The sequence below is a fragment of the Lepidochelys kempii genome, chromosome 16, assembly GCF_965140285.1.
Source record: "Lepidochelys kempii isolate rLepKem1 chromosome 16, rLepKem1.hap1, whole genome shotgun sequence".
Classification (NCBI taxonomy): Eukaryota; Metazoa; Chordata; order Testudines; family Cheloniidae; genus Lepidochelys; species Lepidochelys kempii.
The window spans coordinates 23281321-23298893 of record NC_136395.1 but is presented as its reverse complement, the minus strand read 5'-3'; the positions used below and the strand labels follow the sequence as shown (position 1 = coordinate 23298893).

The 17573-nt window shown below is 41.0% G+C and overlaps 1 protein-coding gene across 4 annotated transcripts in view; it reads right to left on the bottom strand.

The window, feature by feature from the left end:
- NACC2 (NACC family member 2) overlaps positions 1-17573 on the bottom strand; it is a 79497-nt gene that overhangs the window by 20736 nt on the left and 41188 nt on the right. For 2 of the 4 annotated variants that reach the window (XM_073314929.2, XM_073314927.2), the window contains one exon: positions 196-1122. In XM_073314929.2, the coding sequence (XP_073171030.1) occupies positions 196-1060 (865 nt within the window). In that variant the 5' untranslated portion in view covers positions 1061-1122. Of the gene's footprint in view, positions 1-195; positions 1123-2568; positions 2762-9365; positions 9418-17573 lie in introns of those variants that run through there. The other 2 variants (XM_073314928.2, XM_073314930.2) reach the window with 2 other exon arrangements.

The window sequence follows — 17573 nt, the reverse complement described above, 5'->3', positions numbered from 1 at the left end:
CAAGTTTCCTGGGCTGTCAGGCCAGCAATTTTCAACAGCATTAAATTCACAAACACAAATCTTCATGTGTAAACAAACAGGATATAGAAAAACCTGATGAAAAGTCCAAAAAATATATTCTAGACAAAGGAGAAAAGATTTAAGAGGAAGAGAAAAACAAAGGGGTTAGAGAAAGGGAAGGTTTTGGTTTATTACCTGAATATCCTCCTGAGGATTTGATATACATCTGCCCATACTGTTCTTCTACCATGGTATCATAAGCCTCATCATCTTCCTCATCCTCCTCATTGTGGTAGGAAGTGGGACTATCAGTAGTTGGAATGCTGCTGGCTCCTGGGCTCGTCCGCTCCCCCTGGGAGTACTGCACTTGCTGTATGTTTGGGATGAGAGTAGCTAAACTGGGCATTCCATAGTATGAAACACGAGACAACTTTAGCGGAGCAGCATTAGAAACGCTCCCTCCTGTACTATCCCGAGTGCTGGCTTCCAAGGGTCGCTTGGCAGGAAGGCCTGACACAGCTGTGGGTTGCAGCTCGAGATTTTCGTGTTTCACCCGGGTCAGGAGCGGGATGGGCATGGAAGGGGACATGACGTAGGGCACAGAAGCAGACTGCAATTGGTTACAAGGGCTCTGAGGTTCCGAACTAGGATCTTCGATCATGGTGGTTTGAGAGTCACAGTGGGGAGAACTCACTTTGAACATCAAGTCTGTCCCTTTTTCTACGATATGTTGGATCTGTAGGAAACCTGCAGTGTACATCACTACCAGCTGTTCACTCGCAGCCATTGTGAGTTTCCCAGTGTAACAAAATGAAAGGATTTGCTGGAAGCAGGCTGGTGGCACGGTACCTGGGAGCTCAAATGCACTTTTGCTGTTCCCGCTAAACAAGTCTCTGAAGTACAGGCTGCTGGCTGCTAACACCGCACGATGTGCCTTGAAGGCTTGGCCCTTGACAACTATGGACACATCACAGTAAAGCCCCAGCAGCCTCTGCTCATTCAGGCAGCCCAAGACGGTGTTCCCAAAGTTGGGAATTTCTATGTGCAACATCTGTGACATGGCTCAGGATTAGTTGGAGCTCCTTAGACATGCAATGCAGAAGTATCCAAAGTAGGGCACATCTGAAAAATGAAGAAGGCAGGGAGAAAGAAACAGCATTTTTAGACAGTTCTCTGCAACAAATAAAAACAAAATCAAACAACCTAACATGACTCAAAACTAAACCCTAAGGGCTGATGTATAACACCAAGTGTTTATAAAATTACTTAATGCATTTTAAAAATTTTTTTTAAAAAAACGTATTTAAATATTCAAATATTCTCAAAAAAATTTTTTTAATTATCATTGGTTCTTTCCTCTGGAGTTTAAAGTAAACAGGATAATATGGATGGTAACAGAGTGGGAATGAATAGTAAGGTAGCCCTATTAATATTCAACAGACCTTTGGAAATGGATAAAAAAAACCTGCTGAAACTCGAGATGAAATAGTTACAAAATGATGTGCCATTTTGTCTGAAATAAATATAGCATTCTATCGAAGCAGTTACTGTAACAAAACCCTATTTTAATGATCCTAGATGATGCCCCTACACTTGTTTTAAAAAAGAAACTATTCAGAGTCAAACTACTTTTAAGTGGAATTATAAGAGCCATTTATTTTAAATGAATCAAAATTAAGACAGGTAATTGAGCCCAAACAAACAAAACCAAGGTACTGCAGTAAACTTAACATCAAGTCATTTGTTTTTAATTGTAAATACAGACTAGGGCAAGAGAGTGTCCACATACGTCCCCCTGTGGCAAGTGCCCTATGTTCTGTTCCTGGTCATATTAAAAAGGGATTCTATAGGTGACATAGTGCAAGCCTAATCCAAGGCAAGACACGCACCCCATAATAGGAACAACCCCATCTTCTGAAATCAGAAACAGTACTATCAAGAACGCCTCTGAACAATCTCAAATGAAAAAAATACAACTACAGTCTATACGGCTTTCGACTTTGCATCAAACAACAGCACAGAGTGTACTGTTTTAGGACATTGGCACCTTTTGGGGATGAGAATAATTTCTCCTTTTCTGTACAGAAAGAGGCAAGCTCTGAAACAAGCCCATAGGAGCAGTAAAATTAAATTAGGTAATTTTAGTGCATAAAACTCCAGAAAAGCCAGTCAGTGCTTATTAGCCCAAATAAAGGCTACACCCCAAGAATCTCCTGCCCACCATCACCCAACCCTCCCCCCCTTAAGAGAACAGAAGATTTCAAATTATGTTTGCACTTGACGGTACTGAGTAAACTATGTTTAACTAGTACCAAATCCTCATGACAATGGCATAAAAAGAAATTTACCTGAAATTTTTTTTTAAATCTCTTCTGAAAAGAAAAATAACCTACAAAGAACTTCTCTGTTCACACTGTTGGAAAAAAGTCCTATCTGCAAAGCCACTGAGGAACAGGAAGAAAAGAGAACACGCACAAAGCCAATTTAATTGTATCTGCATGGTTTAAGAGAGAATTCTTCAAAGCAAGGAACTTCTATGCCCCCTCATCTGATACCATGCGAACATACCTTAAACAACGAATGATCCAAGGTACTGCTGCTCAATGAAGGATCTCTTAAGTCCCTTTTTATCGCCTCCGTCTGCTACACTAACTGCAGCAACCAAGATCGTTCAGGGGGTGGGGGGGAGAAAATAGTATCAAAACCTCCGTTTGTATCTGCTGTAGCTCAAGCTTTTACCAAGTCAAATCTCGACGGCAGTGCATAGCATCTAAATGAATAGGCCGGATGCAGATTAACATTCAGGCTGCTCTCTGCAATGAATAGAGCCCTTTGATTAGGGACCTGAAGTAAATGCCAGTTTCAAACCGAAGCTTTAAAAACAGAGAAATATCAGTGCCAGAGGAATGCTCTCAGTGTTGGTACAAGACAGACTTTTGATGAGTCACTGCAATGCAAACAAAGATGGCAGAAACCCTGTACTGTATGCTGATGAAATGCTTAGTGGTGCCACAGCAACTGAGACAGGTTTTAAATTTATAGTGCAGTTTTGCATATGAATTACGCTGTAAACTGCCTCCTCTGCCATCCAGTCCATCCAGAGAGTCCAAGCATCTCAACTATTCCAAACAGGCTGCGGAGCTGGCACTGCTGCTGTTTAACTCCTCCAGCGTGAGGACGAAATTAGTCAAAGGAAGCACATCTGCTCCAGAAAAAAAACTACCCATCCCGACAAGGCGGCTCCTCGTTTCTTCCCGCTGGCTCAAATCTCTCTGCCCCACCACCACAGATGAAAGGTTTAAAACCTATACAATAATCACCCTACAACAAGCATCCAAAAATGTATATTTGGGGGTGCCCAAATCAGTACTAAATAAAGATGCTCCAGAGTCCTAAGTGCATATGGGGCAACGTTCATGGCCCCCTCCCCCTTCCTTAACACACAAGAAAGCTTTTCAAACACAGGAAAACATTTACCCCTTGGGAACCCTTCTCAGTCTGTGGCTGCATCCACTAAAAGCAAATCCATTTGCTTAAGTAATGAAATCCTAGTCACATTGTCTCCCAGATTCAGATTTTAAATTACCTTAACATTTATTGAGCATGCTGGTGCTTTTTCTGGGAAAGAGGGTGGGGTCTGGCTTTTCTTACTTGTTCCCTGCACAGACCATTTTTTATTTCAATTAATGCTCTGTGGCTGGTTCCAATTCCTCTGCTCATATGGTGTCATAGATAAAATTCAAAACTTAAAAAAAATAAAGATTAAATCAGGCCACCTTTTGTCAAAAGTAGCTATAAATAATGCAAATATGTGGGGTCTCCGCACTCACTTCTTATTTAGCGTGTGCATGCCTGGTTTTTACTGTTCATATGTATATTTGGTGCACGAAATTCAACTGTGCAGAATCAAAGCAAAACACTGCCACTTTTGAGATTACAGGGGTTGGAAGCAAGCCTGGCTTTTCTTTTCCTTCCAGCAAAAGACACTAACACATTTACAGGACTAGCGACCTCATAACAATACTTGGCAGTCCTCTAGTCTAAACCTTCCAACCAAGGATCTCAGAGCGCATTGAGAAGACATTAACAATTTAATCCGAACACATCATGAGGCAAGTTTTCCCTATTTTGCTGATGAGGAAACTAAGGCACAGAGTGGTGCCCAAGGTCACACAACAATTCTGTGCACAGCTGGGAGCAGACACCACACCTCCTGGCTCCTAGTCCCATGCGCTAACCACACTGTCCCCATCTTGCCTTCCAAGAATTGTCCATCGCTTTAAAAGTAAAACAATCATACCTGAAAAAATGGAGATTTTCCCCATACCAGTTATTCTCTCTAAATTACTGATTGTATTTCAGGTTCTCTTTTGTCATCACCTCTACTGGGACTAAAGGAGAAGAGGAAACGCTTGGGATCATGGTCTCACAAGAGATTTCATTACTATACAGCAACCTTAACCCAGGGAAGCAAAACAGCTGCTCTTGATGTTGTTGCCCACTTGCTAGAAGAAACCTGAGCAGAATTACATCGCAGTGGATGGTATCAAACCCAGGGTCCTCATGCAATGGAAAACGAAAAGCAAAAAAGTTTACCACTCAACCTTCTAGGAAGGAAGCCACTGCTATATGGAAAGCCAATCCTGGGTCAAAAATGATCTCTCTTTTCTTATAGTAAGAGCTCTCAGAGATATATGAGAGATTAGGGAAGTACCAGATGGTACTTTTATTTATTTTGTGTGTGTGGGAGGGTACTCAATCACAATCCCCCTGCTTCTGAAAATTAGACAACGTAACATGAATGGAAAGAGGTAAAGACTGCTGATCTTCAGAAACAGAAGTAGCCAAGAAAAGGTACTGTAGAGTAGATTAAGCTTTGTTTTCCTTTAACACTACTATTAGGTTAATTAATTAACGGAGTCAATGGGGATATCAGACAAAGATTATTTTGCATGGAAAATGGAATGAACTTAATACACAAAAACATCTTACGGGGAAACTTACAACGCGGTTTCCTTTAAAAAAAAAATCAACAGAGCACAAGTCAGATTTGGAGTACAGCATTGAAAGCTTTACATTTACATGCAACTTTCCTCATCTACCACCTCACCCAGTTGCCTACTCACCTTTTGTATCTACCATAACATCAGTTGGAAGTAACTTCTTTTAGTGGTGCAAAATAAAAGAAGTTAACATCAGCACTCTTCCAATGAAATTCTAGAATATCGTCTTCTATGTCAAGCCTGTTAAAGATATCAACCTACTGTCTGCTCCCCATTTTAATTCAAAATATATTTGTTACCTCTTAGAAATGCTGGGTGGGTTTACATACGATGGAATAGGATTTAATTTGTATTTTCCCTTAAAATAAAGAAGTCCTGCCAAGAAGATACCATCACACTGTTATCCCCAGAAATTAGTCACAATGGTCCAGGCTACACTCCTTAATGAGTACCAAAAGAACACAACTAGACACAAGGAGTACTACCAGACTTTACCTTAAACCCCCATGAACCGCCAGAGCTTGAAACAGTTTTTAAGGCATGTCTGCACTGCCCAGCAGTTCAGACTATGGGGTTGTGCTGTGCTGTGATTTTCTCGTGCACGTGCTGTGGGCGGTTTTCGTTTGCACTGCAGTGTCCACGAGAGGGAATTGCAGTGCAGCACTTTGATGAGCACAGATATTCACACCTCCATTGTCCAAACTGTGGGGCAATACAGACAAGCCCTTAGAAAGCAACTGAGAACCTGGACTTCCAGTGGCATTCTATATACAATATTCATTTGTTGCTATGATGTTTCATGAAGGATCCAAATTTAAAAATCACACCATTCTGATTACTATCTTGCCTTTTCTCCACGTCTACCTATTGTAGCAGCTACAACTCTCACAAACCACTAGAGTTAGGACTCAGTCTTTGAGACAGTATAAAATAATAGTTTCTACTTCTAGATTTTCAGGAGATAAAAGCTTCTGAAATCAAATTCAAACTGAAGTGGAAAAAAGGCAAGATAGTAATCAAAATGACAATTTTAATTTCTGATATTTCACATCCTGCCAGGTCTAGAAACACTAAGAGAAAACCAAAGCAAACGCTGTCGGGACCAGGAAGCTTTTCAAAGCACTAGTCCTGGCCCAGTGTTCAGAAAATGTTTTTCTGGTTCTTGGCTATCTTTCTTCCACCCTTTTATGGCCCATGTTCTACCATGGTGAATCCAACTGGTGGACAGAGCGCGAACATAAAGTAATCTTGGAAGACTGAATAAAAACCACAAACACTATTTGACACTGTACACGCCTGAAGAAATTGCTGAGAGTTTCTGATAACTGTAACATGGTCTTATACCTGACAGGTCTTAACCTGCTAGTCTTTTTCAGAACAAAGAGTTTGGAGAAAGAGGACAAATAAGCACTTTGAATTGTTTAAAATTTGGTTTATACTATATTAACCTTGGTTTCAGAGAAGCAGCCGTGTTAGTCTGTATTCGCAAAAAGAAAAGGAGTACTTGTGGTATCTTAGAGACTAATACATTTATTTGAGCATAAGCTTTTGTGAGCTACAGCTCACTTCTGAGTTCCCTGTGCTGAAATAGAAGGAAAATGCCCTTAGAAGTTAAATGTGTAAATTACTGGTTCACAATACTGCACCAAATGAAGCTACTTCTGTGTAACCAAGTCCTAGTCACTGTATATAGGGCAATACAGTTTCTTCTTCACGCGGTCAGAGTTTTCTCTCTTTTAGATTAAACTTTTTTTAAATAAAAGTCAATCAGACCAAGAAAGTCTCCCCACCTCCTATGCACACTTTAGCTCAAATGGGAAAAATTTAACTAAATTTGATTTTTTTTTTTAAATAAAGAATTAAGATGCATTGAAAGTCAACTGAAAAAAAAGATAATTTTCTTTTCTTGCTGAAAACCCCTTGTTGGGAACTTTTAGGCATCTATCAAAACAAGTTTACATTAAAACATGTTTTTAGGAAAGCCATAGTCCTTGTCTTAACACATTCCTAAAAAGCTTAGGCATTATTTGACATAAGGCATTTTACAGTTTTGTGAATATCCCAATACTGCTCTGTTGAAGCTACACATGCACTTTGGATGCTGGAGGCTTGCTTCTTCTAAATGACTTGTTTGTTTAAATGCCCGAGTGGTCTGGACCACACTAACTTTTCCTGAGGGAAAAAAGTTATCTATCTAGAACAAGATGCTACCATCACAGCTCCTTTAAGAAGCATAAGTAATTAAATAATGTATTTAAATTGTCTTTTCCTTAGACAGCTCAGAGACAACCAAAAACAAACTTATTTATTGTAAAAGAAAGGTCCTTATCATAATTGCTTTCTTAAAAGGAAGGAGTACTGAAAAGCAGCTGGACTTCAGAAAAATAAAAGATTCAGTGACCCTCAGAGGGCTGTAAACAAAACTCTACAGAAAAGCTTTCACAGTTATTCCCAGCCAAAACTCTCATCAAAAGAAAATAGCTGAAAAGTCCTGCCCTTGAAGGCCCCAATGGGTCAAAAGAAACTTCTCTTTCTTCTGTAAATGAGGAGAGAGAAAGAAAATCACACCCTTCGATTTAAGGCTGCTAGGGGATTTCTAACATGGAAGAGGCACATTTGAAAGGAACAATAGAACTAGCTTCAGAAGGAAAAAATGAACAGAATTTTCTCTGCCAAAAACAGAATGGTACAGGAGCAAGATGCCTAATTCCCTTTTAAAACTTGGTCACCAAAATACATGGTTCTCCTTTGGCTCATCCTCAACCAATTAACTGTGTAAGGTTTCCTTACTCTTAAATTCCTCAGGAAAGCCACAAGGGAACTGGAGAGGTACTTATGGTTAACAGAAGGATGGACCCTTCTCCCCACTGTTTCTGAGGAAATACACCTTTCATACAGGACTAAGGAAAAATATGCAACAGTTCACTACACCACTTGGCGGCTGAATTACAGTCTCTAAGTACCTAATCATTATAACTCCACCAAAAAGGGAATAGCAAAATCAAAAGTATTGTGTAGGCGGGGGCAGTAGGGATACAAAAGAGGGTCAGAGATACCACTCTCCACAATAAGGAAATAAATACAGCATTGCATATTTTTGTTTTTCTCCTCCCCCAAAGAACACGAATTACAAGTCACTGTCTTTTCAGCAAAGACGGTGCAAAGAACTCAATCACAAACATGAAATTGTGCAAATGCCAGTCCCTGTCAGGAGAAGGAAAACAAGGTTATCTTCAGTAATCAACTGACAGTCATACTGAGAATCTTTTTTTTTTTTTTTTTTTTTTTTTTGCTGCATTTGTTTCTGTTGCTTCAAAGCATTAAAAAGGAGTAATGATTTATTTTGAAATGCTGAGTTGGAAGCAGTAACCAATGCTAATCCACCCTATTTTTAGTGTAGCAGCAAAGTGACAATTGGTGAATAGGATTAATTCTGGTTTACTAAAATAGTGGAAACTAATTTTGCAAATATTAATAAGTAGCGTACAAACAGCACATGCAGTACAGATATACTTGGTTTATGATTTTAAAAAATGAGCACAGAAAGGAATGCATTAGATGTTCACATACCTCAGGGGAAGAGGGGAAAGATGAAGTTAATTAAATTAATGCTGGTAATCTAGCCTAACAAAGTGGGCACAAATCCTTTATTAAAGAAGCCCAAGATAACAGTTACTTGGAGCTTTCCTCCCGAAATTACAAAGCACTCCAGCAGCAGCCTCTGACACCCATGCATTAGATTTACCAAGAGATCTGTCATGCTGCAAGGTGAGTCACTTACACAGCCTCAATGAAACACTAGCGCTCGAGGTCATACACTCACACTGGATTCTGTCTCAAAAAAGTACAGTAATTTCATGAAGGCAAAGCATGCTATTTCCATTATTTTGTAATTATTTTTTTTCTTATTCACCGCAGATTTTAAGAGCTTATCAAATCAAGGACAAGCAAATCTGGAGAACAAAACATTTAATTTTTGCAGGTTGCTACAAAGGAGAGGGTGAGGCATAGATACAAAAATAAATACAAATATTTTGCAAAATTTAATTTTAACAATCTAATAAAAGCTTCTGAAGTCCCAGGCTAACTTACAACTATAAGCATCTCCAGAGAGAACACGGTCTACTATTCTCATGCTTTCTGCAAAAGTGTGCCTTTCCTGCATTCCATTACAGACATTAATTCATATCCATAACACATCAAAGACAAGTGTCATGCTGAATTTTATTACCCTCACTCCTTCTGCACAACAGTATTTGCTAGCAGTATATATCCTGCATGACTCAGTTCTACCATCATGGCAATACGGAACAAAAAACCTTAAAATAAGTACATCTTAAAAGGTCAAATAAGAGATCTTACAAAACATCAGACGCTGCTTCTTGCTTGAGCTCATTACCTAGTATGGTGGAGCTGCCTGTGTGTTTTTTTTTCTTGTGCAAGTTAGTCTGTGAGTCAGCATTAACACACATGAGAACATCAGGAATACTGCCTAGTTCTGATGCAATGGAGGTTGTATAAAAAAAAAAAAGTGCACTCTGTTTGGACAGGAGCCTGTAATTCAATTGCCTTTACTTTTCAATTACTGCATAGTCTACTGTTACCAAACTGCATAAAAGAAGGGAACTTTGCTTACATATGTGTCTGAATTAATCACTTCTTACTTCTGGCTACAGTTTATTTTCTGTGCTAAAAAAAAGCAACTAGGCATAATATAATTAACCCTTCAAGGGCAGAAATCTCTTTGAAGCTATTAAGACTGTCTCTTTTTGTACCATTTCCAGTGTAAGCAGACAACACTGCCAAAAAGTTTTGGCCAATGAAGGCATTTATACATTACACTTTTAATATGCTCTATAAAGTGAAGCTACAACTGCATATGAGCTTGATCATTAATGGAAATATAGGCTTGCCTTTAAAGGTTCACATAAGGGAAGTTAAACTCTACAGGAATTTAAATGCATATCCAGCATCCATGGTCATATGAGAGCTATTTCAAAGACTGTTCTTGCATCTGGTTGTTGATCAAAGGCATTTAAGTTGATAGCAAACATGGTGAAACATGTGCCAAATTTTAGGTGAGGTATTAAGCACTTGATGAACATACAGTGCTTTCCACCCACGTTATGAAAGCTTTTTTATGACACACCCTTGTACAAAATTACAGCAAGTTTGCAAAGCACCACATGAAAAGCTTATTAGAACAGTGTTAATTACAACACCTTTTTTATACACATCCAAATGTTTGCCACATACCAAATGTTAATGGTATTTTTAACTGAATGTGGGATGAAATATTGATGCCACAGTACAGGAGTTCAGCTCTCTTGGATCCCTCTGTACTGATTTTTGGGAGTGGAGATCCAACCAAAAACCTCACGCATCATGTACTGCATTTAGTCAGATGATCTCAGAGTTTTTAAAAGCCTTTGTACATTATTGCGCCATTCACATGATCTACATCCTCTATATGGCAAAACAGGTGACGAGAAGTTAGGTCATTTGCCAGTTACATGAACAACAGAACCCAGGAGCCCCGATACTCTGGTAACAGACAAACATTGCCTCTGTTGAAGACGTGTAGAGAGGTACAGATGTATATATGCCACACACAAAAGCTAGGAGAAGTAAGATTAATATTCCCATTTACTGTGTCTAGTTACTGTAAGGATCACCATAGTGTGGTTTTGAATCATGTGAGCTGCAAGATCAAGGTAAAAGTGGCAAGGAGTAGAGGTGGGAGAGTCACCTTTAACTTTCAATTTTTGACTTTTCTGTTCATGTTACAAACCTCTGTGTTTTGAGTATACAACACTTACATGTTTTGAATAAGCATTGGCCTTTGTTATCTACATTCTACTGACCCAACAGAACACAATGGCTCCTTCAGAATTTCAGTGAACTAATTTTCAATACACATACCTGCAATGCACCCCATAGGCAGCCTTGAAACAACAATAATTACAGTCCACAGGGTAACTACTAAGAGGCACAGGGAAATTACAGGATTTTGGAGGCAATCCTAGAGTCTGAGAACTTTTTGTGGTGTGCCACAGATGCCAAGACCACAAGCCCTGTCACCATGAAAAGTGTTAGTGAATATTATAAAGGGGGAAGGAGAAAACCTACATAGACAATGACAGAGCAAGCCCTACAACTGCCCAGATTTACTTAAAGCACAAGATACATTTTCCTAATATTTTTGAAATCAGATTTGTATACTTTTTATTTTTTATCCCTAAGTAGCAGAGAAAAACCTGGAGATTGGAGGGAGAATGGTAAGGAAATCTCTGGGTTTTCATTTTCACATTGTAAATAGATTACCTGCATACATTAATTTGACCTCCTATTTAAAAAAATCATGTTTGGTTTATAGATGATTGAACATGGATTAATAATCCAATGGATCATAATAATGTTCTAAATAAGCTTTTTATTGTTTTAAGAGCAGGTGCAAGTTAAAGCACTGTACATTCCTATTACACTTTTGTAGGAAAAGCTAAGTAGCTATTAACTGAATGTCAACAATCAAAAAAAAACCCAAAAACCATTATGGACCAATTTTACCTAAACATAAAAGTATCTTAAAACAGTATAATCCTAGTGGGTTTTTTTTTTTTCCAAAACATGTGCGATTATTCAAATACAGATGAATTGATTTATTTTAAATGTAAATTGCCTCTGGGCCAAATCCTTGAGTGCCAAACTTCTTAACTAACTACAGTACTGCTCGACAATATTTCAAAAGAATTTAAGTGCTGTTTTGAATACTGCTGACAATCTTCCTCACCCAAATTTGTAATTTAAATACCTTAATTTGAAAAGCACTCTCCCTGTGGCATATTTGACTCACCCCTCCCATTCTTGATGAAAAATGAAGCTTTTCTGAGTATCTCAGTATTTTCCTAGCCCCCCTTCCTTATTAAGGACTCAATGCTGCAAACTGCTATGTGTGGCTGGACCCTGGTGCCCAAATGGCTCAATGATACACCACATCACACAGGAGACTGTCCACGCAAAAGAGCTTGCAGAATCAGGGCCAAAATTTTTACACTTTTAATGTTCCTAAATTTGTTCTTCAAAGTGCACTTCCTGTGTTTGCAGTTAATAATTTTCATCTATATAACACAATACATCTGAGGATCTCAAAGCCATTAGATATTAATGAAGCCTCACAGAACTCCTTTGGTATAACTATGATACCAATTTTCAAGACAAAAAGATGTTAACTGAGTTGTCCAAGGCCATTTAGCAAGTAAGTGGTTAAACCAAGAGTTAAGCCCCCTGAGTCCTAGCTCCCAGTCCCACACTAACCACTAGACAAGACTTTCTCTCCAACGACTATGGTGTGTGTACAAGACCATAAGAATGTTATGCAGATGAGTCTGATTGTCAAAAAACAGCTAATTATTTTTTTCTGGTAAGTGTGATTTTTGTATGAAGCAGTTTCATTTTAGCTGAAACATGTTTAAGATTCCCTTCCACTACTGCAAAGCACCTTGAAAGGTCAGCAAGCACTTTTATATTCTCAGAGATCCATCTACAACACTGCAGTAGATGAAACGGATTGACCTATACAAGAACTGAAACAGCCTCTATGAAATAATCCATCTAAACTCTTTTGTAGCTGCAGCAGTGTTTGTCACAGGCACATTTGAAAATAGTACCTACGTACTGCAGCTGATACAGGGCTTGATATGTTTTAAATAATGGTCATGGTCTCTTGGGATGTAACCAAACGTGGAATGAATAGCTGCAGAGCAGAGAATACAGTACAAAGATAAAATACGCCCATATTAAAATGTGTGCAGAGCCCTGTGCCCATTACTGAACTCATTAAAGACAGCGATACTTTGTAACATACTCTAATCTTTAATATTCATAGCTTAGTTAATTTGCATATCATGCCATAAATAGTTGAAGCAGAGGTAAAACACAAAGCGCTCTACTTGCATTTCTAATTATGCCTAAAATCAAATGTAAATCATAACACATCCAAGATACTGAAAATATTAAATTTGCTGTCTTGCAGTTAAAGTCTTTTTTTATAAAACCAATTATCTGTAAAAGGAAGAATCAAAGGGGGTTCTATGTACGTTCACGAGGGATTGTATTGGCTTACGTTGCCAGTTACCAAGAGGAAAAAGATGTGCAACTACACAGTTGGACTCAATTACCTAGTAGTTACTGTCAATTCTTCAGGCTGAAGGTTACCAAGGTGCCAAACCTTCCATTGTCAAGCAACCTTTGCTATTGCCATTTACAATGCTTGCTGCTAACCGGCTGCTTGTTTTCAAGAGGAGAATAAAGGAAGTTCTGTTCATATTTAAGGTACTACTGCAGAACTCTTTTCTGTAAACAATATTGCGGCGTCCTTGCCAAATTTCATCAGTACACTTGGAAAAACAAAAGATGTTTCCCCTTTTCTGTTTTTTAGATATTTTCTCTGGTTATCCCATAAAGTTCCACATCAGCAGTCACCAAAGCAGGAGAAAGACCCAATGACTTGTACCTTCTGCCAAAAACAGACTTGGAGAGTGGTGACAGTTGGTGCCATTTGTTAGCCACTTGCGTCTTCTCCCATCACCCAATGTGGGCATATCTGTTTACTGCAGTGGTTTTCAAACTTTTTCTCTGGTGACCCAGTTGAAAAAAACTGTTGATGCCCGCGACCCAGCGGAGCTCGGGATGAGGGGCTCAGGGCTGGGGCAGAGGGCTGAGAATGAGGGGTACACAATGTGAGAGGGGGCTCTGGGCTGGGGCAAAGGTGTGGAAGGGGGACAGGGCTCTGGGCTGAGGCCAGGAATGAGGGGTTTGGGGTGCAGGAGGGGGCTCTGGGTCTGGGGGGCGGGCATAGGGGTGGGGGTCAGGGCTCTGGGCTGGGGCCAGGGATGAGGGGCTTGGGCTTCAGGAGGGGGCTCCGAGTCGGGGGGGGGGGATGACGACTCAGGGATGGGGCAGAGGGTTGGGGTGGCGTCAGGGTTCTGGGTGCAGGCTCTGGCGTGGGGCTGGGCATGAGGGGTTTGGGGTACAGGAAGGGGTTCCGGGTTTGGGGGGAACTCAGGGCTGCGGATTGGGGCACGGGCTTACCTTGGGCGGCTCCCGGTCAGCGGCGCAGCGGGGGTTCTAAGGCAGGCTTCCTGCCTGTCCTGGCATCACAGACCACACCCCGGAAGTGGCCAGCAGCAGGTCCGGCTCCTAGGCGGAGGCGCACAAGCGGATCCCGCCTGCAGGCACCGCCCCTCCAGCTCCTATTGACCAGGAACTAGCCAATGGAAGTGCGGATCCAGTGCTTCAGGGGCGGGGGGGGAGGGGCAGCGTGGTGTCAGAACAGGTAGGAACTAGCCTGCCTTAGCCAGGCAGCACAGCTGATGGGACTTTTAACAGCTTGGTCAGCAGGGCTGACCAGAGCTGCTGCGACCCAGTGCCTTACATTCCACGACTCAGTAAAGGTTGCAACCCGCAGTTTGAAAACCACTGGTTTACTGCACTGACACTGCTAGCTGGAAAGTAAAACTGAGTACATTTAATTATAGAAGAACCATAAATCTCTCTTCTCAGTTCCAAAAGCTATCTCTGCCAACCTCTTCCTCATCTCCAGTACAGACAGATTGCTAACTCAGGTGCTCACCTGCTCCTGATAACACCATCCTGGCCACTATGGATGTAGAAGCCCTCTACACCAACATTCCACACAAAGATGGACTACAAGCCGTCAAGAACACTATCCCCGATAATGTCACGGCTAACCTGGTGGCTGAACTTTGTGACTTTGTCCTTACCCATAACTATTTCACATTTGGGGACAATGTATACCTTCAGATCAGCGGCACTGCTATGGGTACCCGCATGGCCCCACAGTATGCCAACATTTTTATGGCTGATTTAGAACAACGCTTCCTCAGCTCTCGTCCCCTAAAGCCCCTACTCTACTTGCGCTATATTGATGACATCTTCATCATCTGGACCCATGGAAAAGAAGCCCTTGAGGAATTCCACCATGATTTCAACAATTTCCATCCCACCACCAACCTCAGCCTGGTCCAGTCCACACAAGAGATCCACTTCCTGGACACTACAGTGCTAATAAACAATGGTCACATAAACACCACCCTATACCGGAAACCTACTGACCGCTATTCCTACCTGCATGCCTCCAGCTTTCACCCTGACCACACCACACGATCCATCGTCTACAGCCAAGCTCTGCAATACAACCGCATTTGCTCCAACCCCTCAGACAGAGACAAACACCTACAAGATCTCTGTCAAGCTTTCTTACAACTACAATACCCACCTGCGGAAGTAAAGAAACAGATTGATAGAGCCAGAAGAGTTCCCAGAAGTTACCTACTACAGGACAGGCCTAACAAAGAAAATAACAGAACGCCACTAGCCGTCACCTTCAGCCCCCAACTAAAACCCCTCCAACGCATTATTAAGGATCTACAACCTATCCTAAAGGATGACCCAACACTCTCACAAATCTTGGGAGACAGGCCAGTCCTTGCCTACAGACAGCCCCGCAACCTGAAGCAAATACTCACCAACAACCACATACAACACAACAGAACCACTAACCTAGGAACTTATCCTTGCAACAAAGCCCGTTGCCAATTGTGCCCACATATCTATTCAGGGGACACCATCACAGGGCCTAATCACATCAGCCACACTATCAGAGGCTCGTTTACCTGCACATCCACCAATGTGATATATGCCATCATGTGCCAGCAATGCCCCTCTGCCATGTACATTGGTCAAACTGGACAGTCTCTACGTAAAAGAATAAATGGACACAAATCAGATGTCAAGAATTATAACATTCATAAACCAGTCGGAGAACACTTCAATCTCTCTGGTCACGCAATCACAGACATGAAGGTCGCTATCTTAAAACAAAAAAACTTCAAATCCAGACTCCAGCGAGAAACTGCTGAATTGGAATTCATTTGCAAATTGGATACTATTAATTTAGGCTTAAATAGAGACTGGGAGTGGCTAAGTCATTATGCAAGGTAGCCTGTTTCCTCTTGTTTTTTCCTACCCCCCCGCCCCAGATGTTCTGGTTTAACTTGGATTTAAACTTGGAGAGTGGTCAGTTTGGATGAGCTATTACCAGCAGGATAGTGAGTTTGTGTGTGTATGGGGGTGGGGGGATGTGAGAAAACCTGGATTTGTGAGGGAAATAGCCCAACCTAATTATCATGCACATTGTGTAAAGAGTTGTCACTTTGGATGGGCTATCACCAGCAGGAGAGTGAATTTGTGTGTGGGGGGGTGGAGGGTGAGAAAACCTGGATTTGTGCTAGAAATGGCCCACCTGATGATCACTTTAGATAAGCTATTACCAGCAGGACAGTGGGGTGGGAGGAGGTATTGTTTCATATTCTCTGTGTATATATAAAGTCTGCTGCAGTTTCCACGGTATGCATCCGATGAAGTGAGCTGTAGCTCACGAAAGCTCATGCTCAAATAAATTGGTTAGTCTCTAAGGTGCCACAAGTACTCCTTTTCTTTTTTCAGGTGAGAAGATGATAACTAAGATGTAGCTTGTTGAGGAGAGCGAATTTAGGGAAGCATAGTAAATTGACAGTAGCAACTCATGCATCTACCCAGCTTCCAGACTGGCATCCAACAGAGCCAGGCTCAAAGGACAGGAAACATACAGCCAAGAACCAGCTACGACACTGAAATTTCAACCCAGGATTTTCTGTGATTTTGCTGAAATGGTTCATGTCCACACTGAGCTCTGGGGATTGGGGAGGAAGAGAACAATGGCATGTGTGCATGCCACAACATTGGAGCCTGGGTTTCGCTTCAAACTGGAACCTCTGTGGCATCCTCTTCCAAGACAGGTTTCAGAGTAACAGCCGTGTTAGTCTGTATTCGCAAAAAGAAAAGGAGTACTTGTGGCATCTTAGAGACTAACCAATTTATTTGAGCATGAGCTTTCGTGAAAGCTCATGCTCAAATAAATTGGTTAGTCTCTAAGGTGCCACAAGTACTCCTTTTCTTTCTTCCAAGACAGACCTCAACCAGCACAGAGTAGCCCCAGATGCACCTATGATGGTCCTTCACTGCTATAACAGTTCATACTCACTGGTGTTAAAACAGTTAAGGAGTTCCTTCATCTACTAATAGCCAACACCATGGCAAGCAGATCATCATGCTAACTATTTTAAAAAAATCGAGCGGATTATCACTACTATAGTGAGCTGCAGTTGCTAATTTAACCTTGGGCTAGGAGCCTTTTTCTTCAGGGCAGCTGGGAACTATATCTTAGGTGAGGGAAGTAAATTTGAAGAACAGCTAGAATTTGGGATTCAGCTAAAGCTTTAGAGCTCTGAAGGTTGCCAGCCTGGCATTACAGGACTGTGTGAAAAGAAATCACCTGACTGAAAAGTTAGTCCCAGAAATGGAAGAATTTTTTATCTCCAAGATCTTTGAAGCTGCTAAGCCAAGTTCACTGAAACCAAAAGAGGCAAGAGATTCAGGGGAAAACAGTATCCTAGATTGCTAGATTCTATGGTTCTCAGCTCTGCGAGAGTGAGAGGAAAAACACTTCCA